Genomic DNA, 24,608 nt, shown 5'->3' with positions numbered 1-24,608 from the left:
CATGTGTGGAGCCCCCCCACACGTGAGATGCATACTCCAAGCGAGGGCGGACAAGGCCCCTGTATATGGACATCATCTTTAAGGGGAAAAGGAAATGGCGGACACGATACAGAACGCCTAACCTCGAGGAAGCTGATTTAGAGAGAGAAGAGATGTGAAGTTTCCAGTTAAGTTTGTGGAAAATCGTCAAATTTAGCAATGTTCTTTGCGTGATGGGAAGACCAAAACTGTACCGCATATTCCAAATGTAGTCTGACTAAACTATTGTACAGTGGAAGTATAACATGTTATTATTGAATGAGAAATTTATATTAATGCAGCCAAGAAATCTGTTTGGTTTGTTTGCTGCGTCAATGCATTGCTGTGAGAATTTGAGGTTTGACGCCAAACATAACAATTCATGGCATAGGCTCCCTAACCATTGGACCAATGGGGTATATTCAACTTTACCAGGTGTTACCACCGACTTGGCCCACGAGGCTTAAACTATTCTTTCAGTTATCGTAAATTACTTGCGCTTCTCTGGGACTTGTAACAATTGCACTTCAATGCAATTAAAGATACTATATACAGAGAATTACATAACATATTACATATTGGTAAACGAAAGCAAATAAATGACCGTGGGAAACTTCTCCTCATTAAAAATCTTTCTTGCATGAAAGCCCTGCAAAATCAAGTAGAATTTGACTTTTCATTTTTTTTATTTATATTGCAATATATGATGAGTACCTGCTCACGTAACTGACTATTGCGCGCGCAAGAGAGAGAGAGAGAGAGAGAGAGAGAGAGAGAGAGAGAGAGAGAGAGAGAGAGAGAGACACACTAAAGCAATTAAATGATATATATAGATATATATATATATATATATATATAGATATATATATATATATATATATATATATATATATATGATCTGCTAGGGGAAGATGTCTGTGCTGAAGCTAGACGTACACAACCACATCCTTCCGGAGAAGTGGCCTGACCTGCGGAAGCGCTACGGGTATGGCGGCTTCATTCAGCTGGACCACGCCTCCTGCACTACCAAAGGTTAGCACTCCTCCACTGAGGCCCTCTTTCAACATCCCAGGAAGGGGAACACCCCTTTGCACCACCTCAGGTAGGTACTCTCCCACCACGCCTCCATGTATCACCCCAAATAGATATTCCTCTACCACGTTTCTACCACTGCACCAGGTTGGTTCTTTAGAGCATTATTAACCCCAGCACGAATAAACTGATTACAGTTCACTCATCTCTCAACAAGCAACAAGAGCATCGAAAATAATGCATAACAGTTATGCTGCATTATTTTCCATATTCTGTCATCACAAACCTCACAGCTCAATATATCTTGAAAATTATTTCAGACTACAATCTGTTGGTAAATGTCACCTTAATGAACCAATTTCATCTAAAACAAAAAGATCAGTAGTTTATGTATGTGAGTAAAGTACAAGATGAGTGTTACCATAGTAATAGAAGTTTTACTTGAAAGTGCTTTATAAATTAAATATATGCCTTTCAAAGTAGCCGGGGTATTCTATCCTCTCACGAGTTCGGTTTCCTTGCCCATGGATAGCAGTTAGCCCAATTCGTGACCTGTACTGTACCTGTTCTGTACTTGCAATCCCTTCCCTGTGAAACCTAAATCACACCCCGATTCAAAATAAGATGTATCGGCTGGGGTCGAGTCTCTGATCAAGATCCCGACACAGTTCTGCTGGAGGGCTTGACCATGCGGCGAACTCTCGGTCCATCCCGATCGGGTGAGCCCGTCGCCTATGAAGTGTGCAGAGCAAAGTTTACAGAACCCTGCATCCTATAGGTGGATAATCCCTCAGTCCATCCCTTTGCTATGCATGATGCCGGGGTATTTCAGGTGTGGTGCCTGCCCACAGAACCAGTTCCTGGGTTAACCTGCGGAGGACTCTGCGTGTGGGCTCTTGAAAAATCTAGGGCCTCTTTCAGAATCACATACTGCCACACCTATGGAATGAGCTCAGAAAGCTGAAGGCAGATAAAGTGGGGTTCCCTAAGACGAGGAGGCCAGGCAATGGCTAGATCAGTATTGGGATACACATACTACTGCTCCGGTTTGAGACTATTTGCGGTTGAGATAACTCAGTTGGATGAGCAGTAATGCGAGAAATGCAATATTGAGAGTGAAATTGAAGCACACTGTGGGCTTCATGTCTCTTATTGCAGTGTATCCTACTGAGATGTGTGAATCTGAGGAGGTGTTATACGTTAAACTCGACTCCATATTAGATTAGTGCCACATTCGGGACGAAATCTTTGTCTTAGGCGACTTTAATACTATTGGCATGGAATGAGAATTTTTATGTGTTATTCCCCATGATTCTATTACTAGCAACACAAATAGTTATCTTCTTTTAAGTTTCCCAAACTCCAGAAAGTTGAAAATTGCATTTTCTTGGTATCAGAGATGAGAGCTGAGCCACTAGACATGGCATAGCATGGTATATTGCTTGCCCATCATACGGATTCACAACAACTGCTGAAACTGCTGTGGCCTTAGCAGTCCGGATTCACCCCTGGTAATTCGACAACTAATTGTATCCTAGAGCTTCACGTACTAGTGGAGCACTTCCGTGAATTTTGACAAGAGAACCTTGCAGACGACCTCATAAAAGCATTTGATTAAATTCTTTATGAGGTACGCTGGGATATACAGTATCTCTGTAGGATTCCTGCAAGGATTATTGGTCTATTAACTCTCCTGTACTCTAGGACTGAGAATGCTTTGAAGAGTGTGGAGGGAGGGCCCTATCCAGTTTCTTCCTTGTAAACGAAGGAGTGAGGCAGGGCTGCCCTAATACTTTTTCAATACTTTTGTGGGGTAATTATTAGGCTTGGTAGAAGACCAAAGTCATTGTGAAGCATTTATTGCTAGACTGCTAGTACCAGAGTCAGTGACTTTTTTTTTTGTCGATGATGGAGTCAACCTTGCCGAGTCTCTGCAGTTTCTAATGATGGTTTTCGAGGTACAGGACTAGGAGTCAAAGCCATTGGGACCTCAGATCTCCTGGGGCAGGTGTTTGGAGGCTAACTGGATGAAACAGTACAATCTGTTCATGCGTGTGGTGCGGACATTGAACGATCCAAAAAGTATCCTGTAACTGATGTTTACCAACATTTTTATTTTTTTATTTTTTTTACGTCGTGGCCTATTGCGCCGGTAGGCTTCTTCCCGGTGAATCCTGATGGTCGGCCCAAGGCTTCTTCCCGGTGGGGCCTGATGGTCGGCCCAGCCCGTTCTGGCGCAGGCGAGTGTTTATAGTGGCGCCATCTTGCATTGGCTCATGCTGCCCTCCCGGAGCTCATCTTTAATCCTAGAATCTAGAGTCCGGGTTGATAGGTGGTCTTCTGGACAGCATGTGGGTAGTTTTAAGCCACTCGGCTGGTTTATTTGGCGTCCTCTTGAAATTCCCTAAAGGGGGTAACCATGTCAGTGGTCTTTGCTTTATCCTTTCAAAATTAATCAAAAATATGTGATGCTGGAAGTATGGCGCCTCCCAGGCTTTTATCCGGGTTGCTTTGGCGTAAATAGAAGACGCCCAAAGATGGTGCACTTGTGCTGGGGCGTGGTCTATAGCTGTGGGCAGAGCAGGTGACGTTACAGAACGTCAAGACTTTTTTTATCACATACGAAGTTTTCTCATAATAAATTATTTATATTATCAGAACCACCCCTCAAACTGACAATGTACTTCACTTCACTAGATTTTGAAGTCTGAGTTTTTTTCTGACTTTGTCTCAGTAAAGTGAGTAGAGGAAACCAATTCATTGTGCTAACACTGAAGAACCTTCATGGCTTTTCTTCCTGATTGCGAGGACACCTTGTACACAAAATGATGAACATTAAGGCAAAATTTACTAATATAGAAAGATTACAAACTCTTAAAAACGCTTGACCAAATACACAAATCACGCTGTTGCAATGCTACACCTAAACATTTCTCCTCAATGTAGATTTTTTACAAAACAATTCGAGTCAAGCGGCTATCTCATAGAATATTAAACAATTTTTGCTTACTCCTCTAACTTTTCTTCATCTACGGTGACTTGTGAGGTACAGGTAAAGCCAACATGATGAAGGATGGACAGCTTTTCCGGGTGGTGGATGAAAACTGCTGGAACGCCGATGCTCGACTGCGGGATATGGATCGCTCAGGGGTGACGGTGCAGGCTTTGTCCACTGTACCCGTCATGTTCAGCTATTGGGCCAAGCCAGATGACACCCTCGACCTCAGCAGGTAAGTACGGATAGCAATGATTGCATACAGTTCGTCGCTATTATGAACATCATCATTATTATTATCAGCCATTAGTAGTCCGCTACAGGACACTTATCTCAACGTTTTACATCTATCTATTGGGGGGACCACAAATTCCCCCAGGGAGGACTCCCTTTGAGAGGTGTCTTGATAACTCCTCGAACCTCTTTCTTATCAATTTCTGCAACACTCGCGGTCTTCGTTCTTATTTTCATTCTGTGGAACACCATCTCTCCTCCTCTAAACCTCACCTCACCGAAACACAGGTTTCTGAGAATACTGACAGCAATCTCTACTCTGTTCCCTCCTACTATCTCTATCCTAAATTTCAATTCAAACCTGGTTGTTGCGTCTACGTGCGCAACGACATCACTTGTTCTTCAGAATTTTCCACCATCTGGCTAAGACTTCATTGTCATTCTATTACTAAATACATCTGCGCTGTTTATCTCTCACCTAACTCTACTAACTATGTAGGCTACAATTTTTTTACTATTTGAACTCTAAAGTGGAGCACATCTTGACCCACTCTCCCTTCGTTGAAATCTCCATCTTGGAAGATTTCAATGCTCACCACCAGCTTTGGCTTTCATCCTCTTTCACTGACCAGCCTGGAGAACAAGCCTACAACTTTGCTCTCCTCAACGATTTAGAGCAGTTGGCTCAGCTGACTCTGGGCCACGACAAGCCAGCGACTTTTGGATTTGACAAGTCGGTTCCCACGCTCCAAAAAGGAGGGGAAGTTTTTTTGGCGTCTTGGTGTCAGCTAGTATGATTGCCGACTGTCTGAGACATTCGGCCAACAAGTTGCCAGCATGTCGCAGACATGCTGGCAACTTGTGTCTGTGTCCTTGTGTCTTTGTGTGTGTGGCTCAAAAACTCAATTTCTTCACCTATCAACTCGACACAATCTTCCAAACACCTATCCCCTATTCTTCGACAACTCTCAGCTATCACCATCTTCAACACTAAACATCCTCGGTCTATCCTTAACTCAAAATCTCAACTGGAAACTTCACATCTCCTCTCTCGCTAAATCTGCTTCCTCGAGGTTGGGCGTTCAGTATCGTTTCCGCCAGTTCTTCTCCCCCGCGCAGTTGCTATCCATATACGGGGGCCTTGTCCGCCCTCGTATAGAGTATGCATCTCATGTGTGGGGGGGCTCCACTCTCACAGCTCTTTTGGACAGAGTGGAGTCTAAGGCTCTTCGTCTCATCAGCTCTCCTCCTCCTACTGATAGTCTTCTACCTCTTAAATTCCGTCGCGATGTTGCCTCTCTTTCTATCTTCTATCGATATTTCCACGCTGATTGCTCTTCTGAACTTGCTAACTGCATGCCTCCCCCCCTTCCGCGGCCCCGCTGCACACGACTTTGTACTCAAGCTCATCTCTATACTGTCCAAACCCCTTATGCAAGAGTTAACCAGCATCTTCCCTCTTTCACCCCTCACGCCAGTAAACTCTGGAACAATCTTCCTTCATCTGTTTTTCCTCCTGCCTACGACTTGAACTCTTTCAAGAGAAGGGTATCAGGACACCTCTCCTCCCGAAATTGACCCCTCTTTCGGCCACCTCTTTTGATTCATTTTTAGCAGCAGCGAGTAGCGGGCTTTTTTTTTATTATTGTTTCCTTTGTTTGTGCCCTTGAGCTGTCTCCTTTGTTGTAAAAAAAAAAAAAAAAATAGTCAAGACGAGTCTCAACAATTTTTTTTTTTTTTTTTTTTTTTTTTTTAATGGCTCCATGTCTACCACAATCATGACTCTGCCTACCGATTGGCCGACAGTCGCAGACGGTCTTGACGCCATTCTTGCATTGTCTGGAATTAGTAGTCATGTCAGTAAGTTTGCAGATGATATCAAGATCGGTAGAGTAATTGAGTCGGATCAGGACGCTAGTATTCTCCAGGATGAACTAACAGATTGTATGACTGGCCGGATAAATGGCAGATGGAGTTCAATGTAGGAAAGTGCAGAATTCTGAGTGTAGGTAGGAACAACCCCTCACATAACTATTGCTTAAATGACACTCTCATAAGCAGGTCTGGGTACGAGAGGGATTTAGGGGTCTTAGTGAGCTCTGATCTCCGTCCAAGGGCACAATGCATTCAACCTAGAAATCGAGCAAATATGGTACTGGGATTTATTTCAAGGAGCGTAAGCAACAGAAGCGCCGAAGTCTTTCTCAAACTATATTTAGCATTAGTTAGACCTCATCTTGATTATGCGGTTCAGCTCTGGTCACCTTACTATAGAATGGATATCAAAATGTTAGAATCGGTGCAGAAGAGGATGACTTAGATGAATCAGGGGTTAAGAGACATGCCATACGAGGAAAGACTCAAACAGTTAAACTTGCATTCTCTAGAAAGGCGAAGGGTGCGTGGAGACATGATCGAAGTTTATAAAAGGGATGAAGGCTTAGGCTTAAGGGGATATCTATAGTTTTTTTTTAGAAGAAGGGTAGGACACGGTACGTGGGGGTTTAAACTGGATATATTATCATATTCAACTGGGAATATAGGCAAATTGGTTGGTTAACACGGGTGGTGGTGGATGGAAAACTGGAAATATGTAGTGGTGAGGCCAACAAATACAATTGTCACATTCAAAGATAGATTAGATAAATTCATGGACAGCGCTATTAGGTGGGGTTAGATTCACGGGAGCTTAGGTTCAATGAAGCTGCCTTGTACAGACCTACCGGCCTCTTGCAGACTCCTACGTTCTTATGTTCTTATGTTAACTGGTTGGCCAACCAGCTGGCCAACAGTTGCCAAGGAGTTGGCCGACGGTCTTCCTGACGGTCTTCGCGATTGACTTGGCGGCAGTCTTGCCGACTGTCAATGAATTCTTGCCAGAATTTTAAAAGGATATTTTGGCCACTCTTCATGGGTCCTGGGATATATTGTCTATAATGGGCCGAGACTCCGTTAATTTTGTCTAGGATTGCCACCCGTTCCTTAAAATACGTAATCGTTCTGTATTCGAGAGTGAAACGTAGCTTCCGTTTAGAACCAATACGGAACGCCATTTGTTCCGCATTTGGTTCTCTGAATGGTCAAGCAGATAAAATTCATTATCTTGAAATTGTAGTGAGCGCACTTTTCGGATAATCACAAAACCAGTCCGTAAAATTTGTCAAGGTTCGTCCTAAAAAACGTGTAAAATACACAACGTAATGTACCTCCCCCTTTCCTCCTGCCTCCACCAGCAGCGGCTGTCAGTCATGGCAGGCTCGAGAAATTTTAGGGTTTCCACCCATTCCTTAAAATATGGATCCATTCCATACTGGAGAGTGAGATGTTGCATTCCACATTTTTCTGACCTCAGGGTGGCAACCCTAGTTGTGTCATTCAACCCAAGAGAGAGGCAGCAGGAATGCGTGCGTGCTGTGATGGCTCCCAAATGTGTTGCAAGTGAAACGTAACCATGCCCAGAAGTTGTTGTCGTGCTTGTGATTGCAAAATGAAAATAAAAATTTCCTGATGGTGGCAGTGTGCCAATATTTCTGAGCCGACAGTCGTTACGAACGTCTTTCATTAGATGAAGACTGTCGTCACGACAGTCCCTCATTATTCTTAAGTAGTCGGCACCGACGACTGTGCCGACAGGAAACTGTAAAACTTTAAAAAATGGACCCAACAGTCTTGATGACTGTCCCCGACCTCCCTCAGAACTCAACCGGAAATGACGGTTGGTCCAGACCCTTGCCGACTCTATTCGTGAAAGTTTAGCATGGAATACTTTTTCGTGCTATCCCTCACGACCCCACACTCCCCTCCCGACGTACGCTCAGCATTCGGCGACCGTTTCTAGACCTCTTTCAAGACATCCCCGACCCTTTCACATCAACACCCAATACCTCGTGTACCCTAAAGTAGTGGGTAGTCGTGGCCCAGAGTCGGCACAGTTTGAACGGGGTTGAAGATGCTGATGATTTTTAACCATCGCTGAGTGGCTGAAGAGTACCCACATTCCGTCCAGATTTTCAGTCAACCGTAACTTCAGCGACTTCGGTCAAGTGGAGCACCGTGGGGCAGCATGCGTTAAACAAGAGTCTTTTATAATGGCAGCCACCCTAAATATAATTTGGCCGCGCCACTAACGGCTCCACAAGAAAGCTTACTGGCCAAAGTCACTTCTCTCTCCTCTCCTCACTCTCCACTTTATTGTACTACTTTGAACTTTTATATGTAGCTTCATAGATTGTTTATTTATAGTAGTTTATAGATGGCTCTCGCTCGATCTCGCTTTTTCTCCTCTCTTCTCTCCTTCCTATTCTCTTCTCTCCTCTCCTCTCCTCTTCTCTCTCTCTCTCTCTCTCTACTTATACTACTTCGAGTAGTTATAGGTAGGGAGGGACCTTGCATATATCGTATTTATTCCTAGTTACTAACTAGTAGGTTCTGATTAAGTCTTTTGCAATCCAATGTTGTCGCTCCACAATACTACTCGTGAGCACTTGTGACTCATTCACCTTCTGCTTTCTCTGTCTTTAAAACTGTTAACTATTACATTTAAATCTCCAGCCGTATTTGTATCAACTCAGCAACTCTCAAATTCATCTCATTCATCCAGGTGAGGTGAGGGAGGGAGGGAGAAGGGTGAGGTGTGAATATAATGTAAATGCATTTCTGTTTTCGGTGTAAGAATAACTATACTAAAATATAATATGACTGACAGAAATCAAGCAACATTTATTTCTACTTGAAAGTAGGTTACACGGTCCCTGAAAGTCAAGGTCAAGACCATGATTGCCCAATGCCCATCAAACGTAGTATCCTCGTGTGATTAGTGTATGTCATGTTCGCACAGCAGCTTCGCGAAAGTCACCGCCCAAAGGTCTGGCGGCCATAGTCTTCCCCCATTCCCATCCCATCCCCATCCCTTTCCCGTGGCCATAAACCGTAGTGTAAAGCGTCCCCATGTGGTTGGGGTTGCTTTACCCTACCCCGTGAGGGTGCGGATGGGGTGGGAAAAGTGTTGACTCCGCGGGGTAGAGATCTTCGGCTTTTCCGTCGTATATTTCATGAGTAAATAGTGTTCTATTTGTTATTATTGAAGGACATATATTGAAAAGCATCAGAATATTTGTATGACTGATATTATATCGCAAACTTTGCTAAAGTTAATATATAATTTTTAGTTTATAAAGACTCTGGGTGTTTCCATTTGATTGTAAACGTACAGTTATTCCTGAAAATTAATTTATAATTGTCCCCAAGAATGGCAAAAGACGGCAGACTGATGACTAAATATGGCATTATTATGGGAATACTTAACATATACCATAAAAAAATTGTATTTCTTGGCGACCACCTTGATTTAAGACAAAAATTCCATAAATGACACGACTTGGCAACGCCAATGTGGCCACCCAGGTGTGTGTGACGAGTCATGGATACCAACCTGTCTCATAAATTAACTTACCCGCGTTACTTGTTATTTACTTGTAGATCAACAACGCTTTTGTTTTGTTTTATGATATATAATGTATATGAATACAATGGTGTGTAAAAAATGCATTATTTATTTCGTTTTCTGTAATTATTCGTTTGAAAGTGCTGCCAACATTATTATGACGTGCGGATTGGTCACTCATATCTGTCCCGGGGATGGGAAGATGACGGGGCGGCTTGTCCATACCCAAGTCCCGTGTATGGGGATGGGGACGGGTAGGGAATGGGGAAGACTAACACTATGGCCGTGGGTCCCGAGCAAAATCGTTCCCGTGAAATATTGGCTTTACTGGCGCTCTGGACAGCACACAAAAAATGGTGCCTTGAGATTTCATAAGCAACAGAACTACCAAGTTACTAACTGTGATTTCTCAGAAGATATGTTTAGAAGGTTCTGATTCCCAACAGTTGGTGTTGTCAAAATTCATATCATTTTTAGGGTAGAAACGTCACTAAAGTGTTAATTCAAGTGATAATGGATCATGAATATCTCAGATTCAAAAAGACAGGCAAGAATTGGTTTACTAATAGGTAGTTGATGAATGGAAGAAATGAAACCGTGTGGCAAATGTGATTGACAGTTTCAAAATGAGGCTGGATAAATTTATGGATGGGGAGAGCAAATGATGAATAGATAATTCACAGGAGCCGCAATATGAAGGCTAACTGGTTGGCCATTTATGGTCTCCTTTATCACTGTGTATCCTTATGCGTCATTTAATGGACCGTATTGGCTATACAGGCAGCCCCACACATAACCAGTCGGTGAACTATCAAAGCAGTACTTTCCATAGAATTCAGGCTCTGTAGTAGAGTCCGTCTGAGGCTGCCTCCAGGATACAGGGCCTTGGTACCGCCACCGCTACAAGCCAACGACTGCAAACACTTAACTCCTACCCGATTTCCTGACTCTGCTATTTGACATGGAGAAAACCTAAAATCGGGTAGGAGTGAAGTGTGTGCAATCATCGGCTTGGAGCGATGGCGACACCATGGCCGTGTATCCCGGAGACAGCCTCAGACGCACTCTAGTCTATAACTTGAACTCTATGGATAGGACAGCTTGGAGTTGAGTGGCCATATGTGGCGCTGCCTGTATAGCCAATACGGTCCATTGGCCGTGTCTAGCAGAATAGTCTCGCTACAAACGCTGCTTAAATGGACCGTATTGGCTATACAGGCAGCGCCACGCGTGGCCACTCGTTGAACTGTCAAAGCAGTACTTTCCATAGAACTCAAGTTATGTACTTGAGTGCGTCTGAGGCTGCCTGCAAGATACAAGGCTTTGGTGCCGCCACTGCTCCAAGCCAACGTCTGCACACACTTTACTCCTACCCGGTTTCCTGACTCTACTATTTGACATGGAGAAAAACTGAAATCGGGGTAGGAGTGAAGTGTGTGCAATCATCGGCTTGGGGCGACGGTGGCATCATGGCCGTGTATCCCTGAGACAGCCTCAGACGCACTCTAGTCTATAACTTGAACTCTATGGAAAATTCAGCTTGGAGTTGAGTGGCCACATGTGGCGCTCCCTGTATAGCCAATACGGTCCATTCACATGTCATTGTGAGGGGTTTTTTTCTGGTGGTAAATCAAATAAAAAAATATAGGTCATGCTCAGCAGAGCAGCTTCGTCACAAGGTTATGTTTGCCAATTTGTAGGCACCATTTAATTTATTACTCACATAAACAGTAACATTGAAAATTGAGCTAAAGAATAAACTTGTCAATTGTATGCGATGCCGATTACCTCGGACACTGGTCGGCTTTTAGATAAGCTACTACAACCAGTCTTAATGGATACTTGGTCAACCTTAGCTATAGAGGATTAAGGTTAGCGTCGCACTCCATTGAAGCACATGTTTACGTATAAGCTATTTACTTCTCAGTATGGAACAAAAGGCAGCTCCACTTTACTTTGCTTTAAAATTCGACCTATTTATATATATATATATATATATATATATATATATATATATATATATATATATATATATATATATATATATATATATATATATATATATATATATATATATAATGTCCTTGTTCCAGAATTTGAAATTTCTAGTTTTTTCTATTTTTTCTATATTTATAAAAAGGGGTACACTTTTTTTTTAAATTAAAAATAAAATACTTGAAATTTTTAATCTTAAATTTCAGAATAAGGAAGTGTTAAGGAAATGGCTGAATAATAAGTGTTGAGAAAATTGTGCAGTTTGGTAAAGAAATGAATTTCTGGTTAATTTTTAAAACCTCCAAAAGTAGATTCCTGAGAAATTAGCGTTAAAAAAAAAAAAACATTACATATTACCCCATATTTCATAAAGTATTAGACTTATCTGGATGAAATTTTGTAAGTGTCATTTTTATCATGTGGTCGTCTATCCCTGAGAAAATGGTTGTTGTAGCTGAATTATCTTTAAAAGTATGAGACTGATATGTTTCTGGCCTTTCGCGGTAATATTATACCTTACCCTGGGGATCATCGGAACATAAACTTCATGTAGGAGTTTTGGTTTAGCAGAGGTAGGCTGCTTCCCCACACTCCACCTAAGTTCCTAGCCAGTATGTAGAAGCTTCCTGTAGCATAGTGAGCTGCAGAAGCTTTCTTGAGCTGAGTCTGAGTACAGAGGAGAGCCTAAGGGAGTCATAGAGTGAAAATCTACGTTTTCTCGTCTTCAGCTTGACAGAACATAATCTCCTGAAAAGGTGGACTAAATCAAACTAAAAGAAATCAAACAAACGGACGAAAATTCAATAAATACCCATAATATTTCAGTCTCTTTGCTCCTAGCGCCAAAATGAAAGGTCTAGTCACGTGCGGCTCGGCTTTTAAAAGTGGATTATAAGCAACTTTTCATGAGCAGGATAGCTTTTCTTCTTTTTTTAGGCCTTTAACTTGATGAATCGCGAAAAAAAACATGAGAAATTATTTTCTTGAAAATAATGCCATGCGACGTTCACCTTAAGGCGACTGAGAAAGGAACTAGCCGCCGTACTCCACATATCGTCTGCCTAGAAGGCTAGAACATAAGTGATGCTACTCATCTATTCACTACTCTCGTGAAAGTATCGGACCACACCTATTGAAACATGGAAGAGCAGACAGCAGAAAGATTATTGGCTGGGCTGCCTGATTTATTGAAACATGAAAGCAGACAGCAGAAAGTTTGTTGACTTGGCTGCCTGCTTTAGCGATTTCATTGGTTGGTCAGTTCCTTTAGTTACTTGCGGTACGACACTTGATGTATATTCATAAAAAACGTTCAATTTACTTCTGTCACAAAGAAATAACGGTCCAGAAATTTTTAAAAGACAAGCAGATGACGCGGTACGATAAAAAAAAAATCCATCTTTTCGCTCAAATTGGTAGACCGGTATTTCATTTTCAACGATTAGTTTGAAGCTTTAAAAAATGGAGGGATCGACGTTATTTAACCTATTTAGATGCCTGAAGAAGCGTAAATATGTGATAGTAAGATCTAAAAGTGATGAGAAAGTTGGTAGAACTGAAAAAAAAAAATCAACAACAAGCTAGTGATATCCATATATCTTACATGGACATGATCTAACAAAGCAGTTAAGAATGGCGAAAGTATGAGAACAACCAAGAGAACCATGCCCATAACCACCTTGAGGCATCTCTTCTGCCCCCCCCCTTTTCTAGAAGCCAGCTCTCTCGATCCCCACCCCAAAGTCAAATGAGGAACATACCCTGAGTATTTATATTTACGTGTTCACACTGTGCCGACTCTGGGCCACAACAACCCAACGACTTTTGGATTTGACAAGCCGGCTCTCACGCTCCAAGAATGGAGGGAGGGGGGGGGGGTTCATTTGTTTTTTTGGCATCTAGGTGTCGGCTAGTATGATTGCCGACGGTCGTCGTCTGTCTGGGACACTCGGCCAACTAGTTGGCAGCATGTCTGCGACATGCTGGCAACTTGTCTCAAGACGAGTTTCAGTGGTCATTTTTTTAAATGGCGCCGTGTCTTTGACAACCGACTCTGCCGACCGATTGGCCGACAGTCGCAGACGGTCTTAACGACAGTCTTGTAGACTATCTGTGAACTGGTTGGGTGACCAGCTGCCCAACAGTTGCCAAGGTGTTGGTAGACGGTATTCCTGACGGTCTTCGCGACTATCTTGGCAGCAGCCTTGCCGACTGTCGCCGAATTCTATCCAGGATTGTAAAAGGATATTTTGATCGTAGACATTTTAATAGCACTCTTCATGGGCCCTGGGGTATATAGGCTATAATGGGCCGAAACTTTCCGTTGTGTCTAGGGTTGCCACCGATTTCTTAAAATACGAAATCGTTCCGTACTCGAGAATGAAATGTAGCGTTCCCTTTTGAACCAATACGGAACGCCATTTGTTCCGTATTTGGTTGTCTGAATGGTAAAGCAGATAAAATTCATTATCTGGAAATTGTAGTGAGCACATTTTTCGGTAGACTCCAGAACAAAGTCCTCCAATCTATTTATTTAGCTAGTTTTCATGATTACCTCTACTTACATAAGCATGGTTGGTTATAAAAACATTTCAATTTTGTTAAGTAATGAGACACCAATATTGTTATTATTGTCAGAGTAGAATTTAATTGAGCTCGTGTAGTTATAACAGTGCAATACACAACAATTGCTCCATTGCTATTTAACATGATACTAATAATCATTTTTACCATGTTGGAGAATGGCGTGTTGCAGAATATATTAGTATAACTGAATGCAGTGCACCCAATCCATAAAGATGTCATTAAAAACATACAACTGTAAACATTTTTTTTTTAGTTTTCAAAGTTAGTTATCACTTTAAATTCACATGCAATTGCATTACTTGGGCTGTGTTTACTTTGTCTGTTTTCAAGACATGCTTACGGCCTTAAGGAGACTGGTCATTGGGAGATATCAGATGTTTGCTCAAACGATGTAAATAGCAATTTCACAAATAATATGAAGAATGTAGTTCGGGTTGCCGAAAAAAAAATTACAGCGAGGGTGGCGGCGGGTAAGGATGGCCTCCCTATAGACCTAATCTTCCATTCAGGCAATATCTCACAAAAAATAGCTTAAATATATATAAAATCCTTGCAGAGTCCCCGAGTCCCTATAGCAGAAAACAATATATATCGCCATTCACATAAGAGGTGATAAAAAATTAAGGCACTTTGTAAAGAACATTATCAATCGATATCTATCCACCTATATATATATATATATATATATATATATATATATATATATATATATATATATATATATATATATATATATATATATATATATATATATATATATAATTCAATCAATCACTGGGGGCATACGCCTAGCCCACCCTACGACACCAAGCCCGGGGGTCCCCCCGGGCGAGTCTCAATGCAGGCCCCCTTCCCAACCCGAGTACCTCCCGGCAGGATCTAGCGACTTGCTCCAGCCACGAACTCCGTGGGCGTCCCCTTGGCCTCCTCCACTCAGGATTGTCTCTTACAGAGACAACCCGATGAGCAGGATCAGCTTCCGGAAAACGTGCCACGTGCCCGTATAGCCGGAGTTGGCGTTGACGGACTATGCAGGTAATATATGTCGAATCAGTCTCATGGAGTAGTCGCCGGTTTGACACAAAGTCATTCCAGCGATATCCCATGATTCTGCGTAGACATTTATTACCAAAGGCATCAATCCGCCTCTCCAAGTCCCCATTTAGTGTCCATGTCTCACAACCATAGAGTAAGACAGGGAGCACAAGGGACTTGAAGATCCGGATCTTTGTCCTTCTGCACAGATATCGACAACGCCATATACTCGTGTTGAGCGAGTTCATAACACCGTGGGCCAGACTATTCCACCGTAAGACTTCATGGGCAGACTCACCGTTGTTATGAACTACGCTACCAAGATACGTGAAACTTTCTGAGATCTCAACGTCCTCGCCACACGCATGAACAGACTGTACCGTGTCATCTAGCAAGCCTCTAAACACCTGTACCTTGGTCTTGGCCCAGGAGACCTGGAGTCCCAAGGGCTTCGCCTCCTCGTATAGTGCCTCGAGAGCCATCACCAAAACCTCTAGCGACTCCGCTAGGATTACTGCATCATCAGCAAACACAAGGTCAGTGACAATGGTATTGCCAATGGATGCTCTGCAATGACTCTGGCCCACAACTCTGCCCAGTACCCAGTCCATACAAGTGTTGAAAAGCGATGGGGCAAGGACACAGCCCTGCCTCACTCCCGCATTCACGGGAAAGAAGCTGGACAAGCTGCCGCCACCCCCCCCCCACCCCACCCCACACTTCACAGCACTCTCTGTCCCAGAATGCAGGCCAGTCAGCAGACCAATAGAACTCGCAGGAATCCCACGGAGTCGCAGAAGATCCCAGAGTGCCTCACGATGCACTGAATCAAACGCCTTCTTGAGATCGACATAGGCTGCAAGCATCCCCTGTCGAAACTCACGTCGGCGCTCCATCAGTACGCGAAGCGCTAGGATACGGTTAGTTGTTGACTTGCCAGGCGTGAACCCAGACTGTTCAGGTTTCTGCAGCCTCAGCAGCTGGCTACGAACTCGCATCAGCAATAGGTGGGCAAGCACCTTGCCTGGCACACTGAGCAGTGTAATACCACGGTAGTTGTTGCAGTCCTGGCGGTCTCCTTTCCCTTTCCAGATAGGGGCAACCAACCCCCTCTTCCAGTCAGGAGGAATGGTACCGGACTGCCATACGGCAGTCAAGACCGCATGCAACCCGCGGATCATGGCCTCACCTCCAGCTATGAACAGCTCCGCACTGATGTTACAGGTGCCAGGTGGCTTCTCACCCCTCAACTTGGCCACAGCCTCTCTGACCTCAACCAGAGAGGGTGAGCTTTCGTCAATGGGTGGGTCAGCATCCGCCACCTGCAACCCAGCAACTGGAAGCTGCCCACGTGGAGGGTCCGCCATGTACAGCTGCTCAAAGTACTCAGCCCAACGAGCCCTCTGCCCATCCATGTCCGACACGAGGCAGCCGTCAGCTGTTCGGATAGCGCTCACCTGAGAGGAAGATTTAAAGCGGAGCTTCTTCAGGGCTCGGTAAGCAGATCGAAGGTCATTCGCATTTAAATGGCCCTCGACTTCCTCAGCGAGACCCCTGACATACCTCTCCTTGTCTCTCCTCAGGAGAGCTCTAGTCCTACGTGACAGAGCCCTGTATTGGTCCCGGTTCCCAGCAAGTCTGGCAGCGCGACTCTCCTCGATATTCTCCAGCGTCTCCACCGACGCAAAGCCACTCCTAGATCTCGGGCGCTCTCCAATGCACTCCTTGTCAGCTTGCAGAGTCTCACGTTTGAAGGTATCCCTCAACTCTACAGGGTCCTCCAGGGTGCCAAGCACTTAGAACCGATTTGAGACTGTCACTGCATACTCCTGAGCACATGCCAGGTCCTTCAGCCTCTCGAGATGGAACACAGTAGTGTTGCATCTCGAGATTCTTCTTGACCTGACATGAAGCTTGAGTGTTGCAACAACAAGCTTATGGTCAGTTGCAAAGAACTCAGCACTCCAATAAACCCTGCAGTTCTGAAGGATCCTCCAACGAGTACTTACGAGAATGTGGTCGATCTCCTTATCTACCACTCCGGCATCGCTATACCAAGTCAAGCGGTGCAGTTCTGGTCTCTGGTACCAGGAACCTGCAATTCTCAGCCTTCTGGATATGCTAAATTCAGGAAAAGAGCGCTGTTGATGTTCCTGGCACCAGATCCATGGGGACCAACACATAGCTCGTAGCCAACCCTGTTAGTGCCAGTAGTAGCATTGAAGTCGCCCAAGACAATGAGTGTGTCCCGGGGAGGGCACTGATCTAATACGGAAGCGAGTTTGGCGTAGAACGTCTCCTTCTCTTCAGTTTCACGCATCTCGGTAGGAGCGTACACTGCAACAAGAGACATGAAGCCCAGTGTGTGCTTCAGCCTCACTCGCATTATACGCTCATCAACCGGAGCAACCTCAACCACAAATGGCAGCAGTCGACTGGAGATGCCCATAGCTACCCCCCTGACATGGAAGCCATTGCTCATGCCGGACCAGTAGAAGGTGTAACCCCCCTCACTGATCTCGCCACTGCCAGGCCTCCTTGTCTCAGAGAGTGCCACTATGTCCATATATATATATATATATATATATATATATATATATATATATATATATATATATATATATATATATATATATATATATATATATATATATATATATATATATATATATATATATATATATATATATATATATATATATATATATATATATATATATATATATATATATATATATATATATATATATATATATATATATATATATATATATATATATATATATATATATATATATATATATATATATATATATATATATATATATATATATTGGCCTATGTCGCTGGTAGGCTTTCTTTTTGTGCTGCCTGTAGTGCCGGTAGGTTTTCTTGAGGGGCCTTACGGTCGACCCCAGCCCGATTGTGGCGCAGGCTAATTTTATTCATAGTTGCTCCCCCCACCCACCCACCCCACCCCACCCCCGGTGCTTCTCTTGACCAAAAACCCTTAAGTTAAGGTTGATTGAAGATCCGGACACCATGTGGGTAATCTTCTGCCACTCGGCGATGACTTAGAAAATCAGCCGGTGACCGTCACCGGGTATGACGGTGGCTTGCTCGCGTAACTAGTGACTGCCACCCGCAGTGGTCGTCACTCACTGTTAAGCATTGTTTCCAATGGGAGCTTCCACACGGAGCCACCGGTGGCCGCCACTTTCATCCAATGGAAGCCTAGGTGTGATGAAATACGATGTTGATAAATTGGGTCTGTACTGTATTTTCATATCTTTGAAATGTTCCGAGGTCAGGTCACTCAGGTCAGGCCGAGAAGCTCTTCAAACGAAGGTTTGCTCATTCGAAGGAAATAAAAAAAAATCTTCTCTTCGGCACATACATCACTGTGAAGTGTATGGTACAAACCGCTGTCCATCCTAGATAACAGAATATCATGGACATGGACATGCATTCTTCTCTTTTTAGGGTGTCTCTTCATTTTCTTGGCCAGCAAAGCAAAGAGAGGAAGCTCCTCGTTTGACCCTATGCGTGCGACTGACAGTCATGTGAGGGACATTCACGAATCGATGGTGGTCACTAGTTACTTTAAGTTATCCAGCCCATTCACACTGAAGTAACCAATGGCGATCACCGGTGACTTCATGTGAAGGAGGCCTAATTAGTGGCGCAAGCAAGCAAGCGTGTTAGGGTGGGCCCCGGAGCTCCACTTGATCCTCTTTTGAGAGTTTCGTTAGAGTCCGGGTTGATAGGTGCTCATCAGGACAGCATGTGGGTAGTCTTGGGCAACTCAGCGATGACTGAATTATGTCAGCTTGTAGCGACGAGCGGAACTTGAACCTGGGTCTTTCAGGACTCCGTGCCAGCACACTGAGCACTCAGCCACTGCCTCTCCATTCCCAAACCTTTTCAATCACCATGACCCCTATCTCATTTATGTCCAGACAACACAGACGTACACAATCTACATATGTCACATTCATTCATTCCATTATTACCGAGGATTTTATTTTTTTGCAGTGTAACGACGTATTGTTTGTTTGATTACTAATGATAGTAATGAGGATTGTTGTCATAGTTTTCATAGGATTAACCCCCTTCTCCCCTTCCCCCTACATAATATAATATTACCAAATATGAAAAATGCATCATTATTAGTAAAAGAGTTGTGGATAAAGTTGTAACATAATTCATTGTTTTATTCAACCAAGCCCTCCCTCCATCTTCCCTGGCGGCATAAAACTATAGCCCCTTGCCACTGTCACCTGGGATTAATATTAATGTACACCAATAACTTTGTTTTTTTCTTAGACTTTTGTGCGTAGTGAAAATTACCAATTTGATTTTCATAATTATTCTAATAACAAAAGAAAGAGAGGCAGGGTCTTCTCCTCTTTTTAACTTGGCTATGACTCAGTCAGCGCCGGTAAGGAATATTTAAAAGATGTTTTAGCGCAACTTTTAACCATGTTGACAGTCTAAAAATGGGGTAAAATATAACACCAACAGTAGACGGAATCAGAAACATGCTATTTCCGTGAAAAAAAAAAAAAAAAAAAAGGTAACCGGCCGGGTGATCTGCTACCCACTTCAACGCGGGGCGCCTCAAATAATCAGAGTTGTCTCAGGATTCGGTAATGGCTTTCACTTCTGTGTGTTTTTTTTTCACTGCAATGTAAGCCCTTTTGTCAAAATCTAAATTGGAAAACATTTGTTTTTTGCTATCTTCATTTTCATAATTGATCCTTTTTATTACAAGTCATATTTGCAGTTTTTTTTTCTGATCCTACATGTATTAATTAAGTGGCTCGCACACATTGGCGAATATATCCTAACTAAGGTTATCGGAACAGGATACTGAACGATGACCTGGCTGGGGTAGTGAGTCGCCACCCTCGCCGGTTTGTCGGCCTGGGCACCATCCCCGCCCAGGCGCCTGACCTGGCAGTGGAAGAGCTGCGTCGCCTCAAGGCTGACCTTCGCTTCCCGGGCATCCAGATCGGCTCACATGTCAACGACTGGAACCTGGATGCCAAGGAGCTGCACCCCGTGTGGAAAACATGCGAGGACCTTGGTGAGATAATACACATTTTCTTAATCCAGCAAAGATTCGTTCCATATTGACAGTGAAACAATTGTGAAAATCACCTTGCGTTGCTAGTGATTCAGAAGAAAGGAATGTTGAAAGAATTAAAGTAAATCTAATACTATGTAGTGGTGTTTGAATGATCACAAGAATGCATATAATATTAATGATATTTGGATGAACAGGAAAGTGAAGAGAATATTAATGGTGTATAGATGACCACGAGAGTAAAGAAAGTAATGTTACTAACGATGAATAGCTGACTACGAGAGAAAATATATTAGGAAATGTAATGTTGCACGAATGACCTGGAAAGTAAATTCAGGACTGTTGTTAATGATGTGTGAATGACTACGAAAGTAAAGATGCTGTTGATAATGTTTGGATTACTATAGAAAAGTAACGATAATATTGAATATGTACGGACTACGACGGCAAGTCCCATGACATAGAAGAGAATCCTTTGAATGGTGAGGAAAGGATAGAAGGGAGTTGGTGAAGTTCTGGCGGAATAGAAAAGGCGACGCGCTCGAAGAGGAGCTACCAAGTCACTGAGTACAGAGAAAGGTGAATGATAACCGTTTCTTTTAGATCTGGCCGTGTTCGTGCACCCGTGGGACATGCAGATGGGTGGCCGCCAGAGCAAGTACTGGCTGCCCTGGCTAGTGGGAATGCCCGCAGAGACAGCCACAGCCATTTGTAGCATATTGATGGGCAACGTGCTGGAGCAAGTAAGATTTAAGTACCATTACCTTATAAAAAAATACCCTATTACCTTGCTGAATTAGGAACTAACACGACATACCTTCCTTTTTTATATTGTCTTTCTTAGAATAATTCTGTATTTTTTATTTCTTATGCTATTGTAATTTGTAAACCACTGTACTACGTCATTTTACTTGAGGACTGGATGGTAAGCACCTCCCTCTTCCTCCCCTCAAGCACACACCAACGTTCCTCACTGTTTTCTTTCAGCGAGCCACTTTTAACAGGAATTATCCTCACGACCTATATGCAAGTACTAAGAACTGTGTTCCCCTTGCCGTTCTGCATTTTGTTATCTTTACTTAATAAATAATCCCCAAAATCGATTTCTGTTGCGACCTGATTCATGATCACGACCTGTTCTTAATTTAAATAATGCTGTCCTAAGTGACGCCTCCGTGGTCTAGTGGTCAGCGTGTCTGGCTTCTACTCCGTGGGCCCGGGTTCGAATCCCGGCCCGGGCAGTCGGCGTGCAGCTCACCCATCTGTTCATCCTCCCTCTCAGGCTGGTCGAAAAATGGGTACCTGGGGAAACCTGGGGAAGGTAAACTGTGGTAACCCGGATGTCACACTGGCCTTGTGTCCCGGGGTAATGGGCTCCCTACCACCACAGGCTCAAGGGCCAATGTTACGGAGATGAGCACCGAGGCCACGCGCTGCTACAGCTTATGCCACCAACTTTACCTTTACCTATCTTAAATGAAGGTTCACCCCTCTTCTAAGTCGCGCCCATAGTCTGGGTCGTGAGAGGATTTTTACCGGGTTACCACTCCTTTACAAACAGAAAACTTAATATGAAACGGCAAGAGGCACACATCTCTTTGTGTTGTCAAGATACTTAAAAAGTGAGTCGGAAATGTAATGTTTAAAGTCAACACTGGCCTAAATTAATGGATTAATTTAATTCAACATACCATTGTCGAGCCCAGGTCTGATAACAACTTTCTTTCTCTAAGTTTCCCAGACTAAAGATCGGCTTTGCTCATGGAGGCGGGTCGTTCCCGTACACGGTGGGCCGTATCCAACATGGGTACAACGTGCGGCCCGACCTGTGCGCCACGGCCTGCAGCAGCCCACCACGTTCATTCCTCGGCAAGTTTTGGTGTGACAGCCTCGTTCACGACCCCGACGCCCTCCACCTCCTGCTTAAGGTGATGCCTTGATTTTTCACTTTAAAAGAGTAGCTACGGTAGTGAATGAACGGAATATATGAAATCATTTTGAAGTTAATGCAAATAGGGGTTCAGGTTAGGGAAAATTTTGGTTAGAGAAAATTATCAATGAAGAAGGCAGATAATAAATGACTAATACTCATTAACCACCAGACTGAATTCGTAAAGCTTCCTCATACTTTTTTTTATAGACCCGTGTATATTATCCATAGCCATTAAGTATATTCCATTTTACTATTTATGGTGAAACCTCTGCTTTGCTATTGCGCTGGACATATCAAAAGCCTTTAATAGGGTCTGGCGCCAATCTTTGCTTTCCAAACTACCCTCCTACGGTTTCTATCCTTCTCTCTGTACCTTTATCTCCAGTTTCCTTTCTGACCGTTCTATTTCTGCTGTGGTAGACGGTCACTGTTTTTCTCCTAAACCTATTAACAATGGTGTCCCACAGGGTTCTGTCCTATCTTCCACTCTCTTTCTGTTGTTCATCGATGATTTTCTTTCCAAAACGAACTGTCCTATCCATTCTTACGCCGATGACTCTGCTCTGCATTACTCAATTTCTTTCATTAGAAGACCCACCCAACAGAAACTAAACGATTCCAGGTTGGAGGCAGCAGAACGCTTAGCCTCAGACCTTTCTATTATTTCCGATTGGGGCAAAAAGAACCTGGTGTCCTTCAACGCCTCAAAAACACAGTTTCTCAACTCCACTCATCACAATTTTCCAAACAACTATCCGCTATTCTTTGACAACACTCAGCTATCACCTTCTTCAACACTAAACATCCTCGGTCTATCCTTAACTCAAAATCTCAACTGGAAACTTCATATCTCTTCTCTTACTAAATCAGCTTCCTCGAGGCTGGGCGTTCTTTACCGTCTCCGCCAGTTCTTCTCCCCTGCACAGTTGCTATCCATTTACAGGGGCCTAGACCGTCCTCGTAGGGAGTATGCATCTCATGTGTGGGGGGACTCCACTCACACAGCTCTCCTGGACAGAGTGGAGTCTAAGGCTCTTCGTCTCTTAAGCTCTCCTCCTCTTACTGATAGTCTTCTACCTCTTACATTCTGCCGCCATGTTGCCCCTCTTTCTATCTTCTATCGATATTTACACGCTGACTGCTCTTCTGAACTTGCTAAGTGTATGCCTTCCCTCCTCCCGCGGCCCCGCTGCACTCGACTCTCCACTCTACCTCATCCCTATACTGTACAAACCCTTTATGCAAGAGTTAACCAGCATCTTCACTCTTTCATCCCTTACACTGGTAAACTCTGGAACTGCCTTCATTCGTCTGTATTTCCTCCTGGCTATGACTTGTCTTCTTTCAAGAAGAGTGTATCAAGACACCTCTCCATCCGAAATTGACCTCTCTTTTGGCTACTCTTATCTATTTTCTGTTGTGGGAGAGGCGAGTAGCGGGCTTATATATATATATATATATATATATATATATATATATATATATATATATATATATATATATATATATATATATATATATATATATATATATATAAATTTTGTTTCCCTTGAGCCGGCTCTTTTGTTGTAAAAAAAAAATCTTGCATATTAAACTTTTTAAAGGTAGTGAAATAGAGCTAAATGTATCCACTTCATTACATCGAACATAGACACGATATAATTTTCCAAACAAATAATATAATTAGTCCACTTTCTTCGTGTGTACAGGTGATGGGCGAGGACCGTGTTGTGCTAGGCACTGACTACCCCTTCCCACTGGGCGAGCACCACCCCGGTGACCTTATCCAGAGTACAGACTTACCTGACGCTGTCAAGAAAAAACTCCTCTACCATAACGCCCTGGAATTCTTGAGCCTCCAGCCGTCGAAGTTTGAATAGTTGGAAAAACACTGAGCTAGTTGATAGAAACTTATCTAATTTCTTTTGAAATAACGTTGCTAATAGTAGGACTTCACGTATATGATTTACAAGATATCTTTTTTGTGTTTTTGTGTGCCATAATTCCTCCATTTAAAAGAGAGGATGATGATAACAATAAAAAGCTGAAAGTAAACACAGATCATTTGGGATTCGCCTCCTTTATCTGCAAATAAAACAGTCATAGTGTTGGGACGTTCTCGACAAGTTGGAGGACGAAAAAGGAAATACGGGTGTATTGGACTTCACTAATCTCGCCGGTTGTGACCAACTTGTTCAAAGTCCAACTCACACTTCGGGTAATTGCCTAGATCTTCTAACCGATGCCC

General features: G+C 43.2%; 2 protein-coding genes across 2 annotated transcripts in view; one reads left to right on the top strand and one right to left on the bottom strand.

Annotated features, from left to right (window-relative positions):
• Positions 1 to 24,415, top strand: part of LOC126999000 (2-amino-3-carboxymuconate-6-semialdehyde decarboxylase-like) — a 25,567-nt gene extending 1,152 nt beyond the window's left edge. Inside the window, exons 2-7 of the mRNA XM_050861315.1 lie at positions 924 to 1,050; positions 4,103 to 4,280; positions 20,207 to 20,427; positions 21,031 to 21,170; positions 22,161 to 22,355; positions 24,070 to 24,415. Coding sequence (XP_050717272.1) covers positions 930 to 1,050; positions 4,103 to 4,280; positions 20,207 to 20,427; positions 21,031 to 21,170; positions 22,161 to 22,355; positions 24,070 to 24,240 — 1,026 coding nt within the window. The 5' untranslated portion in view covers positions 924 to 929 and the 3' untranslated portion in view covers positions 24,241 to 24,415. The remainder of the gene's footprint in view (positions 1 to 923; positions 1,051 to 4,102; positions 4,281 to 20,206; positions 20,428 to 21,030; positions 21,171 to 22,160; positions 22,356 to 24,069) is intronic.
• LOC126998993 (sorbitol dehydrogenase-like) overlaps positions 1 to 24,608 on the bottom strand; it is a 48,163-nt gene that overhangs the window by 12,156 nt on the left and 11,399 nt on the right. The window lies entirely within an intron of this gene.

The sequence above is a fragment of the Eriocheir sinensis genome, chromosome 2 (genome assembly GCF_024679095.1).
Source record: "Eriocheir sinensis breed Jianghai 21 chromosome 2, ASM2467909v1, whole genome shotgun sequence".
NCBI lineage: Eukaryota > Metazoa > Arthropoda > Malacostraca > Decapoda > Varunidae > Eriocheir > Eriocheir sinensis.
The sequence above is the reverse complement of the archived record's forward strand: the minus strand, read 5'-3'. Positions and strand labels throughout refer to the sequence as shown.